Genomic DNA, 24,651 nt, shown 5'->3' on the forward strand with positions numbered 1-24,651 from the left:
AAGAGTGGATAGATTGATGTTAAGTATCCCTACTCAAACACTTGGCATTGCCACTTAATTATTTGAGTTAATTAGTTAATTACATGATTTTGTTCAGTAATGAAATACATCCTTCTTTTGTTGCTACATCCATGAAGTAATGTCATAAACCTGTTTAAAAAATATAGAAAATGATCAAGTAATGCTTGAGACTCAGTGATTGGTGATAAGAAAGAATTGGAAAAGCAGGTAAATGTAATTGTTGTTTTTTTTAACTTTAAAAAAAATCTGATTTCTTAACATTGAATGTAGTAGAGCTGGCCATTTCAAATAGTACAAAACATTTTTAAATGTCCATCTGAACATTTTTCTCACATTAAAATTTAAACAAAACGTACTTAGACATTTATTAATAAAGTTTCTTCCCGGCTGATTTTCAATAAAGTTTCATTGAAACGACCTTCCCAGTCACCATCCGGGCCTCTTACGAACACCCCATCGCGCATGCGCACTCTTCCACTGTGGTTCGACCTCTCCAGTCGGTAAGTGTGTAATGGCAGTTTGAATGAGAAGCGTATCTTTATAAATCCCTTTTCATCCTCTCTTTAAGCTTCGCGTTGCAGTGCCCAAGTGAGGATAACATACAGAACGGATGTGAATGCACTTATGAATGCTGTTATTTTCTCTACTGGGTATTTTTACACCCATTTGACCTTAATTCTCTCCGATCTTCCCTCCATAGAGAAACCCGGGATTCAACCAGATTTGACCGAACCGGTTAAAACTACCTAAACTAGAAAATGTACGCCTGCGCTAAGTTCGTCTCCACGCCGGCTGTGGTGAGTTTCTCCTCGTCTGTGTGTTTCTTTGAGTCGGACTTCTCTTAATGTCGCTAATAAAGCCGGTGGGCCTCTGGTTGAACTTGACTAAAGCTTTCCTGCAAGGGTATCAGACTAGGCCGGGAGCTTAGCCGGCTAATGCTAAACCAGTAATTCACATTCATTTTTTTAATGGCAGCAGAATGGGTGCAATGTTCATGAAATTTACGCATGCGATTTTTTTTAAATTGTTAATAATGCATCTATAATCCTGCGTTAGCCTTTAGCTCGTAGCTCCCATTATGGCCGCTAGCTAAGGTCATTTAGGCCTTCTATTAGCAGAACAAGGCGCAGACAGGGTGCACAAGACTTCGCACTTTGCAAACAATACAGAAATGGTGACATTTTCCGTTTGGGCTGCCAGCTTGCACGTACATATATCCTGGAGTGTCTTTATCCAAGGTCATGATACTGGTTTTGGAGGCTAATCAGTTTGAATGACAACACAAATGGTTGTTAGCTAACTTGCACTGGAATTTTATTGTAATATGCCAACATCATTGCTCAACAGTAAACTTTTAATACCACTTGCAGTCATCACTAAGTGCCACAGGTCACACATTGCAATGAATTACACTGTGACATTCAAGGAGTCATCCACCTTCAAACATGCCCACAAATGGGGAATAGTTGCCACTGTTAAAGCACATCTGTTGTGTGATACTGAGCATACATTCATGTAAATTGTTTATCTAGACTCATTATTCATGTTTTTGGTGTTGTTGTTGCAGGTCCGTGCTGGTTCCCGGGTTCTTTACCGACCTCTGTCTGCCTCTGTGCTGTCCAGGCCCGATGTCAAATCAGAGGTAAGAAGAAATGCAGGCTTTCTGCAACTTCTACAGCCCTTCTTAACAGTGCAGTGTTGGAAATTATTACCTAAAATACCACTGTCAATTTTGTATAGCACATTTCATAATACGTAAACTCCATGTGCTTACCATAAAAGATAAAGACCAGCTATGCAAGTCTGCAGTGTCTGAAAGCAATAAAAGCAACAGATCAAAGTTTTAAAAGAAATAAAATACAAGTTAAAACACACATGCAATAAATAGTACAACCTTTATGTGCGGATTTCTGCTCTGTAGTTTAATCTTTACGTTTAAAACTTGCCGGTAAAATGGCAATTTTTTTGATTAATGGTGTGACAGAACTACTTAAAATTTCCCTAAATTTCAGACTGTGCCTCCTATATTACTCCTGTCATCTGCTGCCACACTGTTTTAAATGTCAGCTGATGTTTACATTGAGGCGGGCAGCGAAAGGGCAGTGTTTACAGTGCCTCCTCTCTTGTTACAGAGCAGTGTTGCTCTGCTGCCCCAGAGCCCCCTGAGCCAGGCTACACTGAGAGGCTTCCAGACCAGCGCTATCAGCAGGGACATTGACACTGCCGCCAAGTTCATTGGTGCTGGGGCTGCCACAGTCGGAGTAGCTGGATCTGGTGCTGGAATTGGGACAGTGTTTGGTAGTCTCATCATTGGCTATGCTAGGTTTGTTTTAATTTCAGTGTCTTTATTCTTCACTATAACGCTAATTGATTCCTTGTGTGTTCTGTAAATGTGCTGATGGCTTCTTTTCTTCCTTTCTTTGCAGGAACCCATCTCTGAAGCAGCAGCTGTTTTCATACGCTATCCTGGGATTCGCTCTGTCTGAAGCCATGGGACTGTTCTGTTTGATGGTGGCTTTCCTTATCCTGTTCGCTATGTAAAACTCTGCTGTCAGACAAAATTTTCATTACAGATGTGACTACATATTTTATTGTGGCTACCAAAATTGTTCTGTGTTGGTGTCATGGGAAATGTACATTTTCAAGTCTTTTAGACACTGTCAAAAAAGCCAAGACATGTATTGTACAAATGTAAGAAATTACGTGATTAAAATACATGTGTTTGACTATTTAACAATGGCAGTAACTTTTATGTCTGGATTATAAATGCTAACACAACAGAAAGCACTTGGCCTTCATGAATGTCATCTTTTCTGTGAAGCAGGTGCTTAGACTTGCCATTACTCAGCCTTGTTTTCATAGACTATAACATGCAAGCTTTTTGGGGTCCACCTTAATGACTTTTTGGTTCAGCTGCACTTAAGTAATATTGTATTCAGGCAGCAAGTGAGTGCTTGCTTTTGTAAATGCCACTGAATAAATCTAGCTGATTTTAATTGAGCTAAGTAATGGGTTTTGAATTTTTTGACTTGTGATGAAAGCCCCCGGTTTCAAAAGCTGACAGATTGTAGTCATTACACCTTTATTGGTGGCTGCTTTCATTGGCTGAGCTTAAATTTGAAGAGGTAAAATCAGTCCTAAAAAATGCCAGAGATGATAATCATTAAGTCACTTATCAAGCAGAAATGCTTAACATTCATTGTCAAGGGTGATCTTTAAATATCTCAGTTTAAGATTTGGCTCACCCAAACTGTTGTACAATCCTTTACTATGATAAGGTAATATTCGTCACTTGTCATGAAAAGAAATGATACAGCATAGATCCAAATGTATAACAATATAAAATGGTGATATATATAGTGTGTGTGTGTATGTGTATATATATATATATATATATATATATATATATATATATATATATATATTTCAAAATGGAGTGTATATTGTAAACTAGTGCAGTTAACTAGGGATGGTTTATGGTTTATATCCACCCTTTTTCTCACACATCCAAAACAGCTCATGGGGGACCGGAGCCTTTCACAGATTGCCTAAAATCATGTTTAAAACCTTGAAAGTCTTGAGCATCAGCAGTGACAGAAGGATTCTGGTCAGATAACATATCGGATCTGTTACTTTTTTAACACTTAAAAAATTCTTGGAAGGTTACAACATTAAAAATAATAATAATAAAAATAACAAAATGAATAAAGATTGTTTTATGTATAAAAAATAATAAAAGGGATTAAGTTGGAGTGCCCAGAAAACACTGAAAACTAAATTAGTAATTTTCTGGAAGGAGAAACATCAGAAATATGACTGTTGTTAGCAAGGATATTTTATATGCCTTAAAACGTCTGCTTCTCCTAATTCTTTTCCAAAACTACTTGAAGGTCAATGACAGAACAAGAGCAAAGTGTATGTGGCTCATCGGTCCGAGTGTGACGTTTACGGAAGAGTCATAGCTGTTCTCGCGATGCTTTAGTACGACCGTGGGATTTTGGAAATCGAGGGTTGTGGCTGAGGGGGTAAGTGACCACATAAACTGATAGCGAATGGGTAAAAAGCTGTGGTAAAAGACATAATTACTGGGACCGTGAGGTACTCGTGCTCCGTTACGACGAGACAGCCTCGAAACAAACGCTGACATCTCCTTTGTTTACAGTGATATTTAGCTCCTAATATGGCGACGCTAGTATGTTAACGCAGGGCTCGGGCTATTCCGTGGAAGCGACTGGAAGAGATGAGCGCTACATATGTAGTAACGTAATAGTGAGATGTTCATGTGTGTGATGTCTGTTAAAAATGAGCTGCTATATTTACAGCACAGAAGCTGTCAGATGATGATAGCCCTGGATGCGTGGCTCAGTCGCTTGTTGTGCCAAAACAAGTGAAGCGATAATCCTCTTTATGATGACAACGAGTGTAAACAACCAAAGCAGCCGCCCTGCATCCATAGGCTTTGTCCAAATTTCCAGCTCTGCTTTCTAACCACTGCATCCTCCAGCCACCCCGTATTTACACATTTATGAGCTACATTTATTCTTATTAATCATTATTTGCTATAGCCCTATTTGTATACCGTCAGCTCTTGAAATATACATCATTGCATATCTGCAGGTGTGATATTTATTTACTATATATATATATATATATATATATATATATATATATATATATATATATATATTTTATTTATTTATTTTAATTTTTTTGTTATTTCAGGGCGAGGTAACAGGAATTCCTTAATATGAGTGATGATAAACCTTTCCTATGTACTGCTCCTGGGTGTGGACAGGTAAGTTTTTGATCACAGGTGTTTCATAAATCTCACTGTATAGATGAACATGACTGGATCCACATTTCCACGTCCCCCCCCAAAATATATATACACTGATATATATAGATAAATACATTGCAAACTGGTCACTTTTTCATTGATGTTGTATATAGACCCAAACAGTTTTTTTTTTTTTTAAAAAAGTGCCATATGACCACATTATAAACTAAAGCAAAAATGGTTTTAAATAGCTAAAAATGGTTTTAAATAGCTAAGTTTAAAACCTATTCCATCATAACAATACTGGAAACATTAATAATAGGGTACACTTCCCAACACCTACTCATATACATTGATTTGGGGCTCTAAGGAACTTAATTGCAATGCCTAGTTGGTAATCAGGTGCTCTGTTTTTTGTTGTGATTTTCTTAAAGTAATTTTGACATACTCTATGTATTATATGATCTAAAACCCACTAAAGTGTAGGTTTTGGTCAAAATCCACACTTAACTAATTAATTTTTGTGCTAAAATACATAAAATTCAGATGAACTGAATCCAAAAAGTATTGAAATTGTCCTAAAAGACTCACAACCTGTCATCTTAAAAAAAGATGCTCCACTTGTGAAATGTATGCAAATACCATTGTCAGTGATTTAAATGACAATTTGACCAATAAGCAATGATAATCTAATTAATCATTAATAATTAATCGTAATTATTCCCTCTTGTCTGCATAGGAAACAAACAAATATTCATATTTTGGCTCATCAAAGCAAAATTAACGTGACTAAATAGATCAAAATAAGCTTTTTCATTTATTTACTTACTGCTCATCTAATATCTGTAGATGTCTAATTTGACTTAATGTATATAAATGGGTCTTCAGAGTCCTGAGATCCTTTTCACAGTTCTGAGGGCATGTCTAGTGTGTCACAGGTGTTAGATGTGTATTTGCTGTACTCAGTGAGTTGTCTGATAAGTACATACGTAGATTGTGCTATTTAACCTCCAATGTCCAGTGTTTGTTAGAGTCCATTTTACTTAGTCAGGTCTGCTTTCATAGTAACATTAGTGTTGATTTGTTGCTGCTCAGTTGCTCGTGGTTTTGGTCAGCAGGATTTGTTTCTGTTGTTTAGTCAATACTCATAAAAATAAACGGGTTGGGCACAATTATATAACAGCTTTTGCAGTTAAAGCTTATAATGAGTTTCGACAGCCACACGTTAGAGGCCGTAAAGCTGTCAAGCTAGAATCCAGCCATGACGTAGAAGACTAAATTATTGGTCAGAATTTAAATTTTAAGGTTTAAGTAAGACTTCTTTCAGTCACATCAGTCACACTTGCTGTATTTTTTGAAACCTTGCATAGAGATTCACAAATGAAGACCACTTGGCTGTCCACAAACACAAACATGAGATGACCCTGAAGTTTGGCCCTGCTCGGAATGACAGTGTTATCATTGCAGGTGAGTGCTCTGTTAGATGGAATATTCAGAGGTTATGGATTCTTTACATTTCCGTCTCTGAGCTCAAGAGTTTCCTCCCTTGCAGACCAAACCCCAACGCCTACTCGCTTCCTGAAGAACTGCGAGGAGGTCGGGCTCTTCAATGAACTCGCCAGTCCTTTTGACCATGACTTCAAAAAAGCCACTGAAGATGAAATTAAAAAGGTGGTTCTCACTGTTAAATGTGTAAGCAGATCACCTGAGCCATGTCTGTGTTCACTCTTGTGATCATTTTGGGCTTGTTGTTGTTCCACAGCTACCCCTAGATTTGTCACCTCTTGCGACACCTATCATCCGCAACAAAATTGAGGAGCCCACAGTGATAGAGACACATCGAGATAGCCCTCTGCCTCATCCTGAGTCTACTACAAATGATGACAAGGTAGGCACTTTAAGCTGCCTCTGGCATTTTTTCTAACCATAGAGCATTTACAACGCTCTAATGAAGGACGTTCTCTACTCCTGCGATCAGAAATTTGCAAATCCGCTTTGTGAAGCATTGGGACTTTCTGCTTAATATAATTTAATTTTGAACTCTTAACTTGTCTTATTCTGTTGTTAATACACTAAAACTGAAAAGATTAGCAGTACTACACAAATATTAGTTGGATTCAGACAAATACCTTTTACTTGATTGCTCATATTATTTATTCCTGATGTTGAGGAAAGAGTGACAGCATCTTATTATAGGAAACATTCAAGTAATCTGGTGTCAGTTAAACACTTCATTCAGCTAAGATCTTCTATGATGTTTCCAGGATTTATCTTTGCGGCCAGCCTCACTGCCAACATCCACTATAGTCCATCCTGCATCCCTCCAAGTTCCCAATGTACTTCTAGCAACCTCAGACGCTAATGTTGTAATACAGCAAGCTCTCCCATCGCCAACATCTAGCTCTGTTATTACCCAAGTCCCATCTACTAATAGGCCTATAGTGTAAGTAACCAAATGTGTCCGTTTCTTAAGATCCTAGTTCTATTAGATCATCGTTTCCTTTTCCAAATCATTTTTGTGCAGTTTTGCCATGGTGAGCTCATATTTCATGAGGCATGTGCTTATTTGTTTTGGGATTTATTTGCATTCTGCAGGAACATTTTCTTTTGGCTCTAAGTTCCGTCTTTGAAGAACAAAATCAGTGTTGCTCAAATATGCAAATATCGATGAAAAATCTGAGACTTAGAGAAAAAAACATGAACGGGGTTTTCACACGATCATCACCGTCACAGCAATTCTTGTGCTTTATTTTGCTCCAGTATCCTCTGATTATCGTCTTTGGCAGAGAGCCAAAATCAAAACCTAGTTAGAATTATTTATTTTTCACAAGGCTAACCAAAGAAAACTTCATTCAGTCGGTCGCAAAATGCTAACTGCACTCACAATTATACTGAGTGGAATGGTTTTCTTCCTGCTGATGTCCCACATGTTAGTCCATGCAACCTCTTTTGTCTCTTGAAAGACTAATTTTTTTTTAGTTAATCAGTTTATAAAAACCCACACTGCAGCTTTTCCTCCAGCAGATGAAATTGACATAGCAGCACCTTCATTACTTTCATTATTGTGCACATGATTTACTAAGCAGGGCAAATTAGCGTGGAAAGTTCTGCAGGTGATCTGCTAACAGTGTTCATGTTGTTCATCTTTGAACACAGATGCAGCTATTTCATTTTAATAATGACCAGTGTGATGTACCACGAGCAGTGGGAGTCACAGGCACACAGTAGGAGCTGTAGGTTGTGGGCTTTGCACTTTATGAGTTTCTTTCCAGAAACAGCTTAGAAACTCAGATAAAAGAAAGATGGCTGAAGGAGATTTAATATGTTCTGATACAAGGATGAAGTCTGATTCATTTGCATTAATTTTCTGAGCTTCATTTTATTGAACTTATGTCTTTGAGAGCTATAACAAGGTAATTTCCCAACTCTGGAGATAAATAAAGTCAGAGTCTCAGTCACAGCCTTTGACACTGAACCTTAAGCTCTCAGTGAAGATCTGCAGGAGAAAGCCAAAACTTTGACACCTGCACCCAAAGCTTTGAGTGACCCACCCCAAGCCAATTTATCCTGAATTAACTCTCCTATACACAACTATCCTTGCTATGTCAGGCACTGAAAAAGGCATGCTTATTTCAGGGTTAAATAGTGTATGCCACAAACCACAATAAGTCATGTTTATATAATTCATTTAAATACTCTCCTCTCAGATTTCTCTCTCTAAAAGGGAAACACCTTTCAGTCACAAACTTAATGCTAAAACAGGATTTTTTCGCTGGCATAGACGGTCAGTGAATCAGGTGCTAAATGCTTGTCGTACTCACAGTAAGCCATCAAGAGGCCTTTCCCTTTAATAGTAGATATTCTTTAATATTTGAAATCCTGACACAGATGATTTAGTGAAGCCCTGTGTGTTTTCTTGACAGTGAAATCAATTTGTTACCAGAAGTCAATATCTGGGCAATACTGATGTCATTTATTAGGTCATAATATAGCAGTAATACTGGATCTTTTGAAGATATTGTTTGACTCTTTTTCTTACGGGTGCTTTTTCTGTTTGTTTGTTTTTTGTCTTGATTACACCTTAATTTCCATCAGTTTGCCTGAATATGACATCATGTTGTATATTTGTAGTTGCTCCTGTCTTTAATTTGTGACATATTCCATTTTGTGTTAATCGCAAAGATTACTGTTTGCCTCACTGTGATTCCCTCTTTCCTCTTTCAGCCCAGTGTCTGGTACCTTCCCCGTGCTCTTACAGCTGCCTAATGGCCAGACCATGCCAGTTGCTATACCTGCATCTATTACAAGCTCAAGTGTACATATTCCAACTACAATTCCTGTAAGTTTTATGCCCAGTAATATTCTGTCAGCATTGTGTTTCATTGTGCTTTTATGCTACTTTCACACATGCACGGGGCAGAACTTTTCCTGATATCATCTGGCAGAGGTGCTTTTGTGAATGTGAATGTTAGCCAGTCTTTACCCTTAACCTGCCAGCTCTGTGATACAAAGTCTTGTGTTGATGTGAGAAGCACAGGTAATATTTTTGTGAATTCACAGCTAGCAGGTAGTCGTCTAGTACCTGTTACCTGCATGCTCCAGTTAGGCAGCTCCCCCACCGAAACCACACAGAGTATTTCAAGGAGTGAGAATGCAGCTGAAGGAAATTATCTTATGCTGTATGCTGTATTTAAAAAAGGTAATTTTTAAGCAGTGTTTATCCCGACATTTTCCGGAGTTCATGTGTGAAAACACTTTTGTGTAGAAGCTGAATATTTTGGTGTTTATTTGATTAAACGGATCAACGCGCAGCAACCATTATTTACAGGACAAATAGAGGAGTCAGAGCTATTTATTACTGAAATAATCTTGTTGTGAAGTTTATTTAGTAGCTGTTGTGCAGCTTTTGAGCTTCTGCGGCAGATGTAATGTGCCCGGTTGTCAGTCGCCAACTGCTGTTTCCATGGAAAAGAAGGAATTAACTAATGAACGAAAGCATTTGTTTTCACCAAATGAGTCGATTGATTTCATGCTTGACTGATCACCAGTTTCCATGTGAAATGTTGTTTTCCATTTAACGTGAAAACACAGGAATTCCACTGTTGCTTTCAAACAGTAATGGACAGCAACGCGAGTGATTACAATTCAAATCCCTCTTGGATGACATTGATATTGAGCTATTGCGATACATTAAATTAACCTCTTTTTTTGTTTGTTGTTTTTGTTTGTTTGTTTTTTTTTGCTATAGTTGGACAGAGGGACTGTTTACAACATTGGCACCTCAGATTTGGCAGTCAGTGTAAAGCTGGAGAGGCTGACTGAAATAATGGACTTTAGAGTTCACTTGTGGCAGAGACACAGGATTTGGCTGAGGTGCAGCGGGCTTCTGTCCAGCACGTTTTACTCCTGTTTTTTCTTGTACAATCAAAATCAGCGCCCGTAATTTAAAGTGGAAGCCATAGATGATGCCACTCGTTTATTTTGCGAACAGCGTGGCTGCGTGTCATCTAGAAATATGTTGTAAATGAAGGGCTTGTTGGTACTTCTTGAACTCTCCCATGTGGTTGCCTGTCTTATTGTTCGCTGTAGTCCTGATTATCTATGTGGAACACTGAGCAGCAGTCGATTATCTCCTGATAGAGGCACAGCAGGGAAAACCTCTGTCTTCCTGGTCTGTGGGGATATGGAAAGCCTTTGACAAGTAAAGGAGGGCAAAAGTAGATGGAGAACATGAGCCACCAGTGGGCCTCCCTTTCACTCAACCCCCTCCCCCCAGCTCTTCCCATCTCCCTCTGTCTCATTGTCAGCGGTTGTGAGAGGAGGCCCAAGTCTGGCCTTCTGACTCATGTCTCTCCATCCTCTCTTCAGCTTCCCTGTCCATATGCTCTCACGCAGGCAGGCAGAGGTTCATTAGCGTGCACACTGCATCTCCATGTGGCGCTGCCTCCACAAAATAACAGGCCATCCAACCTAATGAGGCTGAGATATGAGGAAACTCTGAGAGCCTGCCATGGCTGTGTGTGTATGTGTGTGTATGTTTACGTTGTGGGGGGAGCACTGGGTGCCTTTTTACTGCCGAAGACTAATTTTCTCTGTGCTGATTTGTGTCTGTGTGTCTGCTGTCAGCTTGTCAGACCTGTCACCGTAGTGCCTAACGTCCCTGGAATCCCAGGACCTCCCTCGCCACAGCCTCAGCCGGCCCAGTCAGAAGCAAAGCTGGTATTTATTATCTCTTCTTTAATTTACATCAAATGTTGTTTCCACACCGAAGCTGTTATTCCCCATTTGAGAGAGGTGATAACAGCCAAGATAATGAGAGAGTCTAATGAGTAACAATAAGACAATAAGGTTGCTTTCTTCATAAGTGATGAGCAGAACTGGATTTGTGGTATCAAAAAAAAAATGGTGCAGATTATTTATTATTCCATGTGCAGTGTGTCCATTGGCTGATTTACTCAGTATTTTGTGACATAAATAAATGATTAATCAATTATTTGAGAAAATAATTTGCGAATTAATAAGGAACAGAATAAAAACACTTGTACCTGCCCTGCTAATTTAACATAATCCATCTACAAAAAACCAAAAATGCTTCAGATATCTCTCTGTAGGGAGAACATGGTCGCAGCAGTCTTGTTGTCCTGTATTAACAGTGATAGTTGAAGGGCAGAGATACAAAGTGTTATGTGGGAAATCAGTGGCAATGTGATGAAGCACGGATCACAGAACCTGTAAGTGTTCGCAGCATGCTCCGCCTTTGGAAATTAGCAGCTAAACTGCAGAGAGGAGGTGTGTGTGTTTGTGTGTGTTGGGAGGGTAGGATTGATCCTGACTCGTGAGAAGGAGGAAGAGGAAGGAGTAAAGGGAGGGGCAGGGAGTTGTCGGGGATCATGGGGTATGGAGATGACAAACGCAGAGACAGCGTTGAGCTCAGCACGCCGTCACAAGGGCCAACCAGAGGGGGGCTACCTGCGAGAGCCAGCTGGGGGCATCCTGGCACACGCTCAGCGAGGCACATTAAGTCGGCCTCACCCTGCATGGAACCTTTTGTTCAGCAGAATCCTGCCTGACCTGCATCCCCCCTCTTACTCGCGGCGCCTCCCACCGCACTCAGCTCATCAGCAAACACCTAATGAGCCTGCGTCAAGAAAACAGACCCCCAGCTCAACCTGCCCGCTCCCCGCCCCCACCTAGCTCTCGGGGGGCGCGGAGACGGCACTTTACAAGGACTGATGATGCTGCAAAGACCACAATAATGATAATTAACTTGCTGAATTTAGAAGATTATGCTGTTAATTAGTTGCAAAATAAAGATAAGTAATATAGTAGCAGATGGTTGAATAACACCCATGAGATGGAGGGTTATTACACTGATGAGGTTTCCATGGCAGAGATGAAATATGAATCTGACTGGCTTTTCCCTCTTTCTGTGGGCCATTCCAAGAGAATAATATCTTGTTTCTGCCAGAAGAGCTTCTGGAAGGGTATTACACGATAAACTAATTTGGTAGATAGATTGGTCTGGCAAAGGTAGTTGCTAGAATAATGTGGTCCTCTGTTTTCTCATGTAAATGCATTCCCTCTCACTCTGTTATTGCTTCCAAAGGCTCATTCACTTTCACCTTGTTTGTTTGCGTCTTTGATGCTAGAGGAATTGACCTGTGAATTGCAGGGATTGTTTGTGTGTAACATGGTTAGAGGAAGTGTTAAAAGACTCCTTTATTAATAGTTTTATCCAGATCACGTTTCAACATGTGCAAAATAAATTTAAGAATGCAGTAAATGAAGAGCTTAGGATGCAAGTAAATTTTAAGCATAACTCTAAAAATGTCATAAACATTCTGAAACCCTTTCACAGTAATTTTCCTCTTTACGTTATTCATTTTAATACCCTGTTTCACTATATTATTCCATATTAATTACTACTTATTTACTACATTGTTTTACCTATTTTACTACTCATACAGTTTGTACATACACTCAATGTATGATACTGCTGTAGACCTTGGCTTATGTGTTAGCTACCTATACAGCAAGCAATAGAAATATTGTAGCTACTTCATATAATCAATTGACACTAAGCCCAAATGTTTCCTGACCACATGCTTAGCAAGTTAAGGTCTGTGCTGTAACTTGACACAGTATTCCACTAGTTCAAATATAGCTATTTTTAAGATAAATAATTAAAATAATATTTTAATGTTGTAATGTGTTGTATTAGCTTACTGCAGTGTGGCTAGAACTGGTGTTTAGTTACCCTGATTATTTTTTCTTTGCAGTTTTCTTAGAAAGTATTCAGATAATTTTTTCATGATCCGGTCTTGTTTCCTGAAGTTGATCTTTGAAATGTATCACAGCTCATGTCCAAGCTATGAAATCATAGAAACTGTCTGTAGACCTGAAATTGTGAAGTATAGATTAGGGAAATTTCTAAAGCCACCGTCACCTGACTAACAACGCCTCTACAGTGAAGCACGGTGGAGGCAGCATAGTGCAGTGGGACTGTGGAGGGGGGTTTGTGAGCAGTGCAGACAGACAGACTGGTTAGTATAGTATAGATTCTTACAGCTGCAAGCTGAGAAGAAAGGAAACTTGTTCCAGATTACATAAGAACTGAGACTAGGGTCCAAGTGTCCAACTATAACCCTGTACTATAAAGCATCTTAGCATACAGCCACATTTAAGAACGAGAACCTACCCTGTAAGTCTACAAAGACAAAATATCAGGATGCTTTTGTAAATGAGAGATTTTAGTTTGTTTATTGATATGTTGTAGAATAAACATTTTGGTCTACATGAGTAACCTTTCATTTTTCCCAGTAAAAGTAAAAGTATACGATCCGTATTTTTTGTGCTGTGATAGGCAGTGAATTTTTCAGAAATACAACTTTTTAGTGGCCACACCTTTTAATGTGCACTTTAGCAGACCATATGGCCTCCTTTTTTACATCACTTGCTTTTTACATGTTTTCCTTCTTGTACTAACCAGTGCTTGTTTTTATTAACCTGCTTTGCCAAATTCTGTTTCCAGAAATTGAAAGCCACATTAAGCCAGCAGCTTCCTCAGGTAACCAATGGAGATGGTGGTGAAATCCAAAGCAGCGCTGTAACACACACCGCTGCCCCTGCTTCTCCTGTCCCGACTCCAACCCCAACTCCAGCCCCGACCGCAATCCTTACTCCGGCTCCTCACCTGCCCACAACCGAGGCACCCTCTCCACATTCTCTGCAGCAGCCAGCCACCTCCACCACAGAGACACCTGTAAGTATCTATATCTTCACAGTTTATTGTTTTATTAATATTTCATATAAGAAGCTACTCTTGTGTGTCTTAAATCTTCAGCTATATTTGAATGTAGACTAATGCAAAGAGATCATCCATTTTTGTTGCTTTTTAAAGTATTTAATCACGGCTGCCATGTCCTTTGGTTTTAAAATGTTGCAGAAGTTCATACAGGTAACAGGTACAGTGAGAGTGAGGGTAAATCTTAATATTGTGTGTGATTACCTGTATAAACACCAAGTATGGAAGTCAAAATATCAATACAATTATACATCATAAATATCAACGCAAATATTAGTATTGACATTTCTAATTAGTGCTAAATAAACATTATAAAAGTCTGACATTGTGTAGTGTGTCCACCAGACACAACAATCAGCTGTTCAAACAGAGTTGGGCAGAATATAAACGAATAATCTCCCTTTCCTGTTGTGTTTAATGGCAAAGAGTGATGGCAAAGTGGTCACTCAGTAGCAGGACCACTTCCAATTATACTTTCCATTATTAGTATTGTTGTTGTTGTTGTTGTTGTTGTACAGGCTTCCCCGGTGCCCCCTGCACCAAACCCACCAAGCACAGGGGGTCGGCGGCGCAGAACAACGAGCGAAGACCCCGACGAGAAGAGGCGTAAATTCCTGGAGCGGAACAGGGCCGCAGCTTCTCGCTGTAGGCAGAAGAGGAAGGTGTGGGTCCAGTCTCTTGAGAAGAAGGCTGAGGACCTCGCCTCCATGAACGCACGCCTACAGGTGCTCTTTACGTATTTCTTTCATCTGCTGCATGTAAAAAAGCCCAAAAACAAACCACTCCTTCGTCTCTCTTTGTTGTGCGCTCAGATCTATTAGTGTGTCATTTTGTGTATGTACGTGTTCGTACTCTGTGGTGTCTGTTTGTCATTGTACGATGTTAGCGTATGCGTCCGTACACAGACTTTTCCCTTCTGCGGTGATGAAGTCATTAAAGCCGATTAAGAAGAGCTGCCGTGTGACAGCAGCGGTGTGTGAGCCCTTTACATCGATGTGTCCCTGTCAATAAAGATGTATCCTCCAGATGTCAGCCGCACACAAGCGTGTCTTCGCTTCTGTCTCAGCAGTTTACTGAATGGCCTCAAAAATCTCCTAGGGAAAGGTGTCTTTTTGAACCTTCATTTCGCTGGAAGCAATTAGGATCTGATGCTGACAAGTTCGAAACAGTTCATGTATCTGCTGTCTCTGTTGATAAGTGTGAGCCGGGGGTGCGGCACATCGGTGTTCCAGACAATTAAATGAGATGTGGTGTTTATTTGCTCACTGTCTTATTTTTCTATGAAAGCAGAGTAAGATGTGCAGGGTGGAGGAGGGAATACACAGCAGCGGAAAATAAACGGGTTCAGGTTGTTAATATCGTCTGGTTCAAAAAGAAGTTATCAGCACTTGTCAGGCGGCGCTACTTAGGATTTTATTTAAATAAAGGCAGATGAAAAGGAAAGGATAGGTGAGTGAATAAGGCTATGAAATCAAAGAGTTTTATCTGTTAACTGCAAAAAAACAACAACATGTGGCTGAGAAGAAAGGACGCTTCATACGAGGGCATTAATCAGCGGTGCTGCTTTCTTTTTTTTAAACTCATGCTGACATGGCCCAGCTGATCAGCAAAACTGCCTCTAATGATGCACAATTATTTTAACATCATCCTTAACTGGCTTTTTAATGAGGTGTCAGACCAGGCAGCTCACAGAGCTTCCAGCATCACCAAAGGCCCATTTGCTCGATTTCGATTAAATCACAAAGTTTCAGATAAGTTTTTCACTCTCAAAAGTCCATTTTAGTAACCGTTTAAAATACAATGTCATAAAATGACGCAGTTTGGCGTTACTGGAGCTGGAATTTTTGGCACATGTTTGTCTCTGTCGTGAACTAGTAGGCACGTTTGAAAATAGTGCCTGTTTTCTATTGCCTGTAAATGAAAGCGGTCATGGTGGAAGCACACTGAATACAGTGTTGGCTGGATGTGATACATACGCTCCTTCCAGCTGTGTTTAAATCTGTCTTACAATAGCTCAACCCTGCCAAAACAAGCTAGACTAAACAGATGGAATCAAATAAATTGGCTGCTTTTAGACTAATAGATTAAGCCACCCATAGTCCTTTAAAGGAGAAGAGCCCGAGCTTAAATCTGCCATTGGGTGTTCTGTGGGCCCCTGGCCGCTCTAAATCCAGTTAAAGTCACCTTCAACGTAATGTGGCTCTCTTTTACGACATGCAGAAATCCTCACCTCCCTCGGGAGCTGTAACGACACAAGAGCGTAAATCTCAGCAACATCTACAAAGTTGCTCTGACAATCCGAACAGCTCACCTCTGACAAATGCGCTGGTCGCTAGCCAGTGAAGGCTCATAATTATTGTGCAGGAAATACATAAATGAAAAAGTGCATACTTGATTCTGAATTCATTTGTTGTATTGTTACCTTCCCCCTGTGTTCACCGGTTCTCATCTGAGTCTTTAGAAGTTTGACTGGTCGTGTGGGCGAGGTCTTTAAAATGCAACTCTGCATTTCCAGTAATAATTCATTAGCGATAGAGTTTTTCATATAGAGAGGGCACACAGCCCTCAAGTTGCTTTTGGTGTGTCTTCATGCATATGTGAATTTATTGTAGTGTATATATATATGCAGATTTTGGGGTTCATTTCTTGCAGTAACATTCCCACTGTAGCATATTGTGTAGCTTTGCTAAACGTGGAACTCATATTTACCCAATTTAGCTCATTGCTTACAAGAGGAATAAATAAAAAATAAATAAATATTTGCATTTACACAATTACCAGCTAACCTTTTGTCTAGTTTGGAAAATCATTTTGTAGGATTTGAACTGTGTGCACCTGTCGTTTATATATCTGACATGCTGTTTGCTCCGGTGGCCATTTTACTGATCGCTCTTGTGTATCTCCTCACTCCTCAAGACTGAAGTCACCGACCTGAGAAACGAAGTGGCTCGGCTGAAGCAGCTTCTTCTGGCTCATAAAGATTGCCCTGTAACCGTCATGCAGAAGAAATCTGGCTATCACAGTGAGTAATGCTCCATTATTCTCAGCCTGAGGCTTCTGGAGAAACGTGTCTAAAAATGAGCTCCGGCTAACCACTAGAAGGACGTGTGGCCAAACAAAAAAGAGCCGTTGACATATTGGCTTCCTTTCTTCTGTTAGTTTTTGACAAACTTTGCAAAAGTTTGGATATTTATGGGTGCTGGTGTATGAGACAAATTCTCACTGGCGTTGTTGTCCTATTCCTGTGAAGAGGCCACAGGTGGTATTCGCACTTCCTCCTCATTTGATACCAACATAAACATTTGTTAGATGAAGTTAAATGTCTGCTGAGTGCGTCTGGACGGATGTTCAGGAGAATAAAAGGTGCCAGGAACTGAATTATAAAGGATGATAAGGATGCTTTTTATGTAACCATTCATTTATTTGCTGTTTGAACATCTTTAGCTTACAATAATCGTTTTAGTGGATATTTGAATAAGCCAGAAGAGTGTGCCATTTGTAGCCTATTTATTCAAATTGCTGTTGTCAGCCTGGACTGTACAGCATCATCACAAAGTCTCATTTAGAAATATATCACCTATTTTTCTTTGTTTCCCCAGACCGGGGCTCTGTCAGTCTGATTTTTTGGTCATAACTCACCTTCCTTCACAGATGAGCCAGCATGCAGCCAGAGCAAATGGGCTCCAAGTCACTTCTCCACTGCTCTGAACACCTCTGCTGACTTGTATTGACAATGATTGCCACTGAAATGAGTCTATTAAAGCAGCAAGCTTGACAGTGCTGCAGACCATTCTCATTGTGGGGTGGCCACCAAGCTCCACTGTTCATTATGCATCTCTTATTGCTAACCATCCCACAGACGCATGTCATGTGCATTATGGGACTGATGGTTTCCAGGCTAGAGTGGGCTGTCATAGCCAAGTCTCATTTGGTGCAGACATTTTTAGCAGAATCCACAGATAAAGTGGGTCATCTTTCTCACATAGTTGCTGAGGGTGTCAGCAAACACGTTTGTGAAACACTTTTGCAACATTTTGTTACACTTTATGGAAAAGTAGAACTTTATTCTAATACCACAGTTTATTAATTTGGTTCATGCTAACAGGTGTGTTTGAGTTTCAAAAATCCTAGAAGGAATGCCAACTATTATGAGAGTGAAAGGAAGTAAGGTAAACTCTGATTGAATGGCAGAATACAAAGATTCCCAATAGTTTTTGATGCCCACCTTAAAAAAATAACACCCTTATGTTCATTTAAACTAGTTTTTCATTAGTTGTGGGACAAAGCAGCAACCGTCTCTTCAGCCAATCACACAGCAACAACTCAGTGCATGTAGACATGGTCAAGATGACCTGCTCAAGTTCAAACTGAGTATCAGAATGTGGGAGAAAGGGGATTTACTTTGCTGATGCAAGACAGGCTGGTTTGAGTATTTTAGAAACTGCCACTCTTACTGGGATTTTCACACACAACCACCTCTAGGGTTTACAGAGAATAATCTGAAGTGAGCGGCAGTTCTCTGGCAAAAATCCTTTGTTGATGCCAAAGCTAAAGCTCTTCTGCATATCTTATAACTAAATTATGCAGAAGAGCATCTCTGATGACTTTGAACCCTGAAGCAGAAGACCACTCCTGTCAGCTCACCAAAATTGAAAAATAGAAGATTGGAAAAATGTTGGCTGGTCTGATGAGTCTCCATTCATTCATAAATTTAGATGGTAGGGTTAGAACATGGTGTAGACAAGATGACAGCATAAATCCATACTGCCTTGTATCAAAGGTTTAGGTTGTTGGTGTAATGGTGTAAGGGATGTTTTCTTGGCGCACTGGGCCCCTTAGCACCAAGTGAGGATTGTTTAAACACTACAACCTACCCAAGCATGGTCACTGATTATGTCTGTCTCTTTATGATTAGAGGGTGCACAACTTCTGATGACTGCTTCTACTGTGAACCATGTCTCAAAGCTGAGATCATCTGAAAATGGTTTCTTGAAAATGACATGCTGTTTGACAATAAAGTCAGTGTACTCATAACTGTATGTGATGAGTACAGTCATGTCAGTATAGCACAAAATTTCTTCCAGCACCTTATTGCATCTATGCCTTGAATCATCAAGGCAGTTCTGAAGACAAACTGGGGTCCAACGCTATACTACCAAGTTGTACCTAATAAAGTGGTTAGTCTCTATATATCACATTGTGATACTTAATGATACACTGCTAAAGACCTAGATATGTTCATTTGAACAAATTTTCTTTAGTATTTGACTGGCTAGAGACATTACTTTATTTCCTCCTGTGGTAGTTTTAACTAAATGGATGAGTTGAAACACACAAACAGAAGTAAACTAACCTGAATTGTGTTTGATAGTCACATTTACTAACCTGTGATGGTTTTAGCTCTCTCTCGCAGCTGCTTTTGTATTAAAACTGAACTGTTTACTAAGTGCTGCTGAGATATTTCGGTCCATCCATCCACGACTAATAGCGAACATCTCTCCTCGCTTGCTAACTGCCATTCTCACACTTAAAACTGCAGCATTAACAAAGAGGTAATTTTCTTTTAATTTGTGTTTATTTCAGATTACTCCACAATCCTCCATTTATTCCCCGACACCAACAGAATTACCCCCTGGGGCTTGAGCACCCCAGTTGAGAATCACTGAAATAAACTATTTTGCTAATTAGTAAAGCATGTTATTTAATTGTGAGTGAGTCATGTAAAGCGCTCCGTTTTCTCAGTGTTACATACCCCATAAGGCCAAACTAGCCCTCCAGAACCTGTAATACCCTTCATCGTCCTGCCCAAGCGTAGACATGGCAGGTGGGAGGAAATTACCCAGACTGCCCCACAAACAAGCCAGGCCATGCTTTCACTTGGCACACTAAGCTGTCCATCTGTCTACAGTGAACCCCACTTCAGGAACCAAGAGAGCGGAAAGAAGCTCCTGTCGGTCCAGGGAACCAGGATTTTAGAGCATTATGAAATATCGGGCAGCCAGCACTTGCCGTTGTTAGGAGCAATAATGCTCACTTGAACATGAAACAAAAACCACCAAGCTGATTTATTCCGAGGCTGACCTTCTGCGCAGTAAAGCAGCGAGGGAGTTTATGGCTCTTTGACATTCGCTCGCACTAAATCACGCGGTCAAAGTCCAGCCAAGAAGGCAGATGAAACCTCTAATGTGGAGACATTTGTATCGCTCTTTAATTGCGTCTTCCTGCTACGGAATTTCTATTTTACGTTCCTGAGTACGAAACCCAGCCATTAATTACAAAGTGCCATCACAAGTGACTTCATATCATTAGCAATATTAATTATCATTGTGCTCCTTATTCCTTTATGAAACAGAGCATGAGAGTGGAGTCTTTTTTTTCCATCAGGATCCAATTAATTCAATGCAACTGCCTAACAGCTGGTGGCATTTCGACTCCAAGTCTTGCCTACTCTCCAGTGTGAGCATCATTAAAATCAGGTGCTGTAATCATCTGTCGCTGCAGTAGTTGGCAAGGTAACAAAAAACAAATGAGAATGCAGTTAGGGATGGGAAACACAGCCACATGCCCCAGAATGTAATGTACCCTTATGATGTGGGTTTAAATTGACATTGGAGCTTTAATTAAAGGAAGGGGTGCAGAAGTAGCATTATGGGGATTAATGAAACAGTTTGCATACGCTACATGCAAATAGCTGTTTTACATCTGATTAGGCCTGTGTGACACAGCTAGCCCAAGCCTTCTGAAGAGTATCCGGTAAAATAAAACGGCTGCTCCTGAAACCCTCATTTTCTGTTTTTTTTCTGACGTCGTTGCAGTTACTGACAAAGATGAGAGCTGCGAGGAGATGTCCGTCCCGAGCAGCCCCCAGAGCGAGGCCATTCAGCACAGCTCCGTCAGCACCTCCAACGGGGTCAGCTCCTCCTCCACGACCCCGGCCGTCTCCGCCCCGTCCGGCGCTGCCGCCACCGCGTCAAATCAGAGCACAGAGGAGAGCCAAACGCGGAGGGGCGCCAACCAGTCTCAGCCTTCAGGGAGTTGATCGTCCCAAACTGTGCCCGAGCGTCATCGCCGGAGTGCCGTCGCCTCTACAGTCTCTCTGACGAGCAGAGCAAAGGGATTCTCTCTGAGCTTCAGTTCGGACCGTACTGTTTTTAATTTATTCCTGATTTCTTTTATGTTTTGTCCATTTTGTAATTTATAGGCAATGCTTTTAAAAATGCAATGTTTTCTCTGGAACCGATGAAGACAAAAGAATAGGCACTTTAGGTGTAAGATGTAAAACACGTGGTTCTTAAGTGTTTGGAGTTTTTTTGTATTTATGTGACTTATTTATTAATCTTATGGGGTTTTTTTTTCTTTTTAGTTTAAAGGCGATCAGCTTCAGCGGTTGATCAGCGAATCGTTAGCGACCGTACCAAAGCGTGCCGTGGCTCATTTTGCAGTTTTTCTTGTTTCGTCTTCACGACGTTTTGTAAGCACTATCTTTACAATGAAGTAGAACTGACACTTTTTATTTAAAAGTAACTTTACTTTGTTCCATTTTGCACATATTTGAGAGATATGACGGGTTTACTTTTAAAGACAGTCCGTACATTAAATACAGGCAGCTCTGTTTTTGTTTTCCTTTAGAAGTAGATTAAAGTGCTGTCGCATCACACAAATGTAAATGTCTGAATCAGATTTGAACTTTGACTGATTTTCTGTGAGTGAGGTCAGCTGTAGTTGTGCAATTTGAATGTGTGAGCTCGCCTCTGCCTGTAGGGTAGTCTTCTGGAGGTGAGCCGATTAGGAAACGTGTGTTATTTCATTAACATTCCACCTGTAGTCTGATTGTTCCTGAAGCAGTGATTGTAGGATTGCAGTACCTTATTTTCCATTACTCAATCATGGTGATGTTGACTTCATTCAGTGCCATTAATGTTTTTGTATAAATGACTTGAGTACATTTTTAATGCAGATTAGTTTGAGTTGATTGCCGTAATTTCCGATTTTAAGGGTCTCAGTAGAGGAGATCTCCTGCTTTGTATACTGTCTCTGCTTTATAAGTGACTCTTAATGGCTTTAGCGTCTAATGCGGAGCACTTAATGACATTAGGCTGTTTTCATGGTTGCAAATCTAGGTGACATTTTTTAGAAAACATTGTAAATAACATCAACGATACGTTGTACGTGATCTTTCTTGGTATTATGTACTTTGTTTTTATAGGATTGTCCGGATTCAGTAGCTGAGCCCTTTTGATTACATTAACTTTGTAAGCAGTTTAAAAACTGACCTTAACAGTCTTATTAGGATATGCTTTTTTTCTTTCAATAGGTTGTCATGTAAAACGAAAGCATTGAGATGTGAACTGGAATCACATCATGTATATTAAACTACTACAAGTCTGTAAGAATTATGAGCATTTCATTCAAATAATTGTAAGAAGTCAAATTACACCATGAAGTCAGTTTGCCTTTTTCTCTTAGTCTGTACTGGCTTACTACTGTGTAGTTTTACAAGAAGCTAACTCATTGTTTTCCTAAAGTATGATTTTACTGTTATGTGCTATCTGCATGAGATAATAATTCTCTGCGAGAATTTAACTGTTTATTTGATAATGTCTCAGATAAATATAATTAAACGAGTTATTACAACTTGAGTTGTGAAAACTTTGGTTACTTGTTTTACTTTTTGGCTTAATTGCTAAAATTAAAAAAAAGGGTGTGATACTGTGTTGAAAGTGTACTTGTAATGTGAAAGTTCTGTATAAAATTTGAATTGATAAGTTGTTGTAATAAACCTTTTAATATCTCTTTAAAGTCAATCTCTGCTTCTGATTAATTTGCCTGTGATGTCACATAAATAAAGCACAGGTGGGATTAAACTCCTGAACCGTTAATATGCTTCTTATACAAATCTGTAATTTGGCATGTGACAAACCCAGATATGAAACCACAGTGTAGAGCTGTGATAAGCTTGAACATTTACTGTGGTATAGACTGCCACCTTGTGGAAGATCTGCAGGTGTATTTGTGATCCAGAGTCAGTGCAAAAAATATATATATATGTGACTAAATGATACATGCTCAAACATTTTACCACCACCCCTGTAGTTTCTTGTGTTTTTGAAAGCTAATGTTCTTCTTCAGGTCAGGTTAGCAGACGTTTTACTCTATGAGTAAATGAAAGAACTTTGCAACCACTAAACTTGACAGAATCATGACTGAAAGCTGTACCCAACTTCAAAATCTCCCTTTCACAGTAATGACAGTTTATTAGGAACACTAACACCTCTATTGTGTGGAATTTAACTGATAGTACTTTCACAAGAATCAGTATCTCTGAGCAGAATTTATTGACATCATCAGTGCTGAGCCATAAAACCTCCAGGAAGCAGGATTAGAATCCAGCTTCAACATCCTTCACTTGCAGCACTTCCACAGCAAGTCCTCTTCCCTTTTCCATTCAAATTTTTTAAAGATTTTTCTTTATTTTTTGGGATATATTTTGCCACAAAGAAAAGGGGCAGGTTGCTCCGTACCACACTGATAAAAGTTAATTCGACTAAGAACAAGTATTCAAGATGTAAACACTGACAGTTACACGAGTCCATGGCTGTACTTGCCTTTACACCATATTATGACCCATCCATGGCTGCTTTCAGCAGGATAAGTCCCAAAGCTCAAACCATCTCAAGCTGGTGTTTTGAAAATTATAAATTTATTGTAGTCAAACGTCCTCCACAGTCATCAAATCTCAGTCCAATGGAGCATCTTTAGGATGTGGTTGTTATGACCCAAGATCTGGGGCCTGCTGAGTGGCTGGGTTGAACTCATTCCTGTTCCCAGATTGAATAATTGGTTGGGCAGCCAACTCCTAACCACCTCCACCACCCAACAAACAGCCAGTGGCTGTGTCCCAATTTAGGGTCTGCACGCTTGAAGTATGCGCACTACAAGTACTATGTACGGTGCGTACTATAAGTACGAGAAGTGCGGAAGTGAGAGGCTTGTGAAATGGGACGGTCTAGCCTTCGTCGCGCTGTTCAGGTTGCCTAGCAACCATGATACTAACCGCGAGAAACGTCTCATACAGCATCATGTGACAGTGTCACTACCCGATCCGTACCGGAAGCCCGATCGGTACCCCGCATGCGCAAATCTTACGTCACTTCCTCTCTTTGCCAACATTGCGACAGTCAATATATTTGAATGATACGGTTAGCGCCCAGTTAGCTCCTAGCATTTCTCAACAGCTCTGCCTCCTTTTCGACTGCCCGGGACATTTAAACAATGGATAATCCGTATACAAACAAAGTAATGCTTTTCTCCTCAACAGAGAGCCTTCCCCGATTGAACAACAGCGCCGTAAAATAAGACGAATGGCGCCTAATTACAGACTTAATAATATTGATTTAGCAATGTGTCACGTGAAGATTCATCAGCCAGATTAAGTGTTTACTGACAATTGACAGTGATAGCGGACATCATCATCACTATTCCAGTCAATCCTCTCCTCACAGACAAACATAAACACACTCGACTATCACTAAATCAAATTTAACACACG

At 40.0% G+C, this 24,651-nt stretch overlaps 2 protein-coding genes across 5 annotated transcripts; both read left to right on the plus strand.

Moving 5' to 3' along the window:
- Positions 1 to 427: 427 nt before the first annotated feature.
- atp5mc3a (ATP synthase membrane subunit c locus 3a) lies at positions 428 to 3,021 on the plus strand. Of its 3 annotated transcripts, none has more exons than XM_006788457.3 (5): positions 428 to 521; positions 722 to 818; positions 1,589 to 1,663; positions 2,154 to 2,344; positions 2,448 to 3,021. In XM_006788457.3, exons 2-5 carry the CDS (start codon positions 780 to 782, stop codon positions 2,560 to 2,562), a joined length of 420 nt encoding a protein of 139 aa, XP_006788520.1. In that variant the 5' UTR covers positions 428 to 521; positions 722 to 779; the 3' UTR covers positions 2,563 to 3,021. The 3 variants fall into 3 exon arrangements, with proteins under 3 accessions (XP_006788520.1, XP_006788521.1, XP_035762701.1); XM_006788458.2 differs by having other exon boundaries at positions 505 to 609; XM_035906808.2 differs by lacking the exon at positions 428 to 521 and adding an exon at positions 609 to 633.
- A 980-nt stretch (positions 3,022 to 4,001) lies between these two features.
- On the plus strand, positions 4,002 to 22,892 carry atf2 (activating transcription factor 2). Of its 2 annotated transcripts, none has more exons than XM_006788459.2 (12): positions 4,002 to 4,046; positions 4,744 to 4,816; positions 6,169 to 6,265; positions 6,351 to 6,469; positions 6,561 to 6,686; positions 7,063 to 7,241; positions 9,023 to 9,137; positions 10,925 to 11,017; positions 13,830 to 14,060; positions 14,621 to 14,827; positions 17,019 to 17,124; positions 20,918 to 22,892. In XM_006788459.2, the coding sequence occupies exons 2-12, from the start codon at positions 4,769 to 4,771 to the stop codon at positions 21,139 to 21,141; spliced, it is 1,545 nt and encodes a 514-aa protein (XP_006788522.1). In that variant the 5' UTR covers positions 4,002 to 4,046; positions 4,744 to 4,768; the 3' UTR covers positions 21,142 to 22,892. The 2 variants fall into 2 exon arrangements, with proteins under 2 accessions (XP_006788522.1, XP_035762652.1); XM_035906759.2 differs by lacking the exon at positions 4,002 to 4,046 and adding an exon at positions 4,058 to 4,284.
- The last annotated feature ends 1,759 nt before the right edge of the window (positions 22,893 to 24,651 follow it).

Source organism: Neolamprologus brichardi, chromosome 16 (assembly GCF_056152115.1).
Source record: "Neolamprologus brichardi isolate AB-2024 chromosome 16, ASM5615211v1, whole genome shotgun sequence".
Taxonomy (NCBI): Eukaryota; Metazoa; Chordata; class Actinopteri; order Cichliformes; family Cichlidae; genus Neolamprologus; species Neolamprologus brichardi.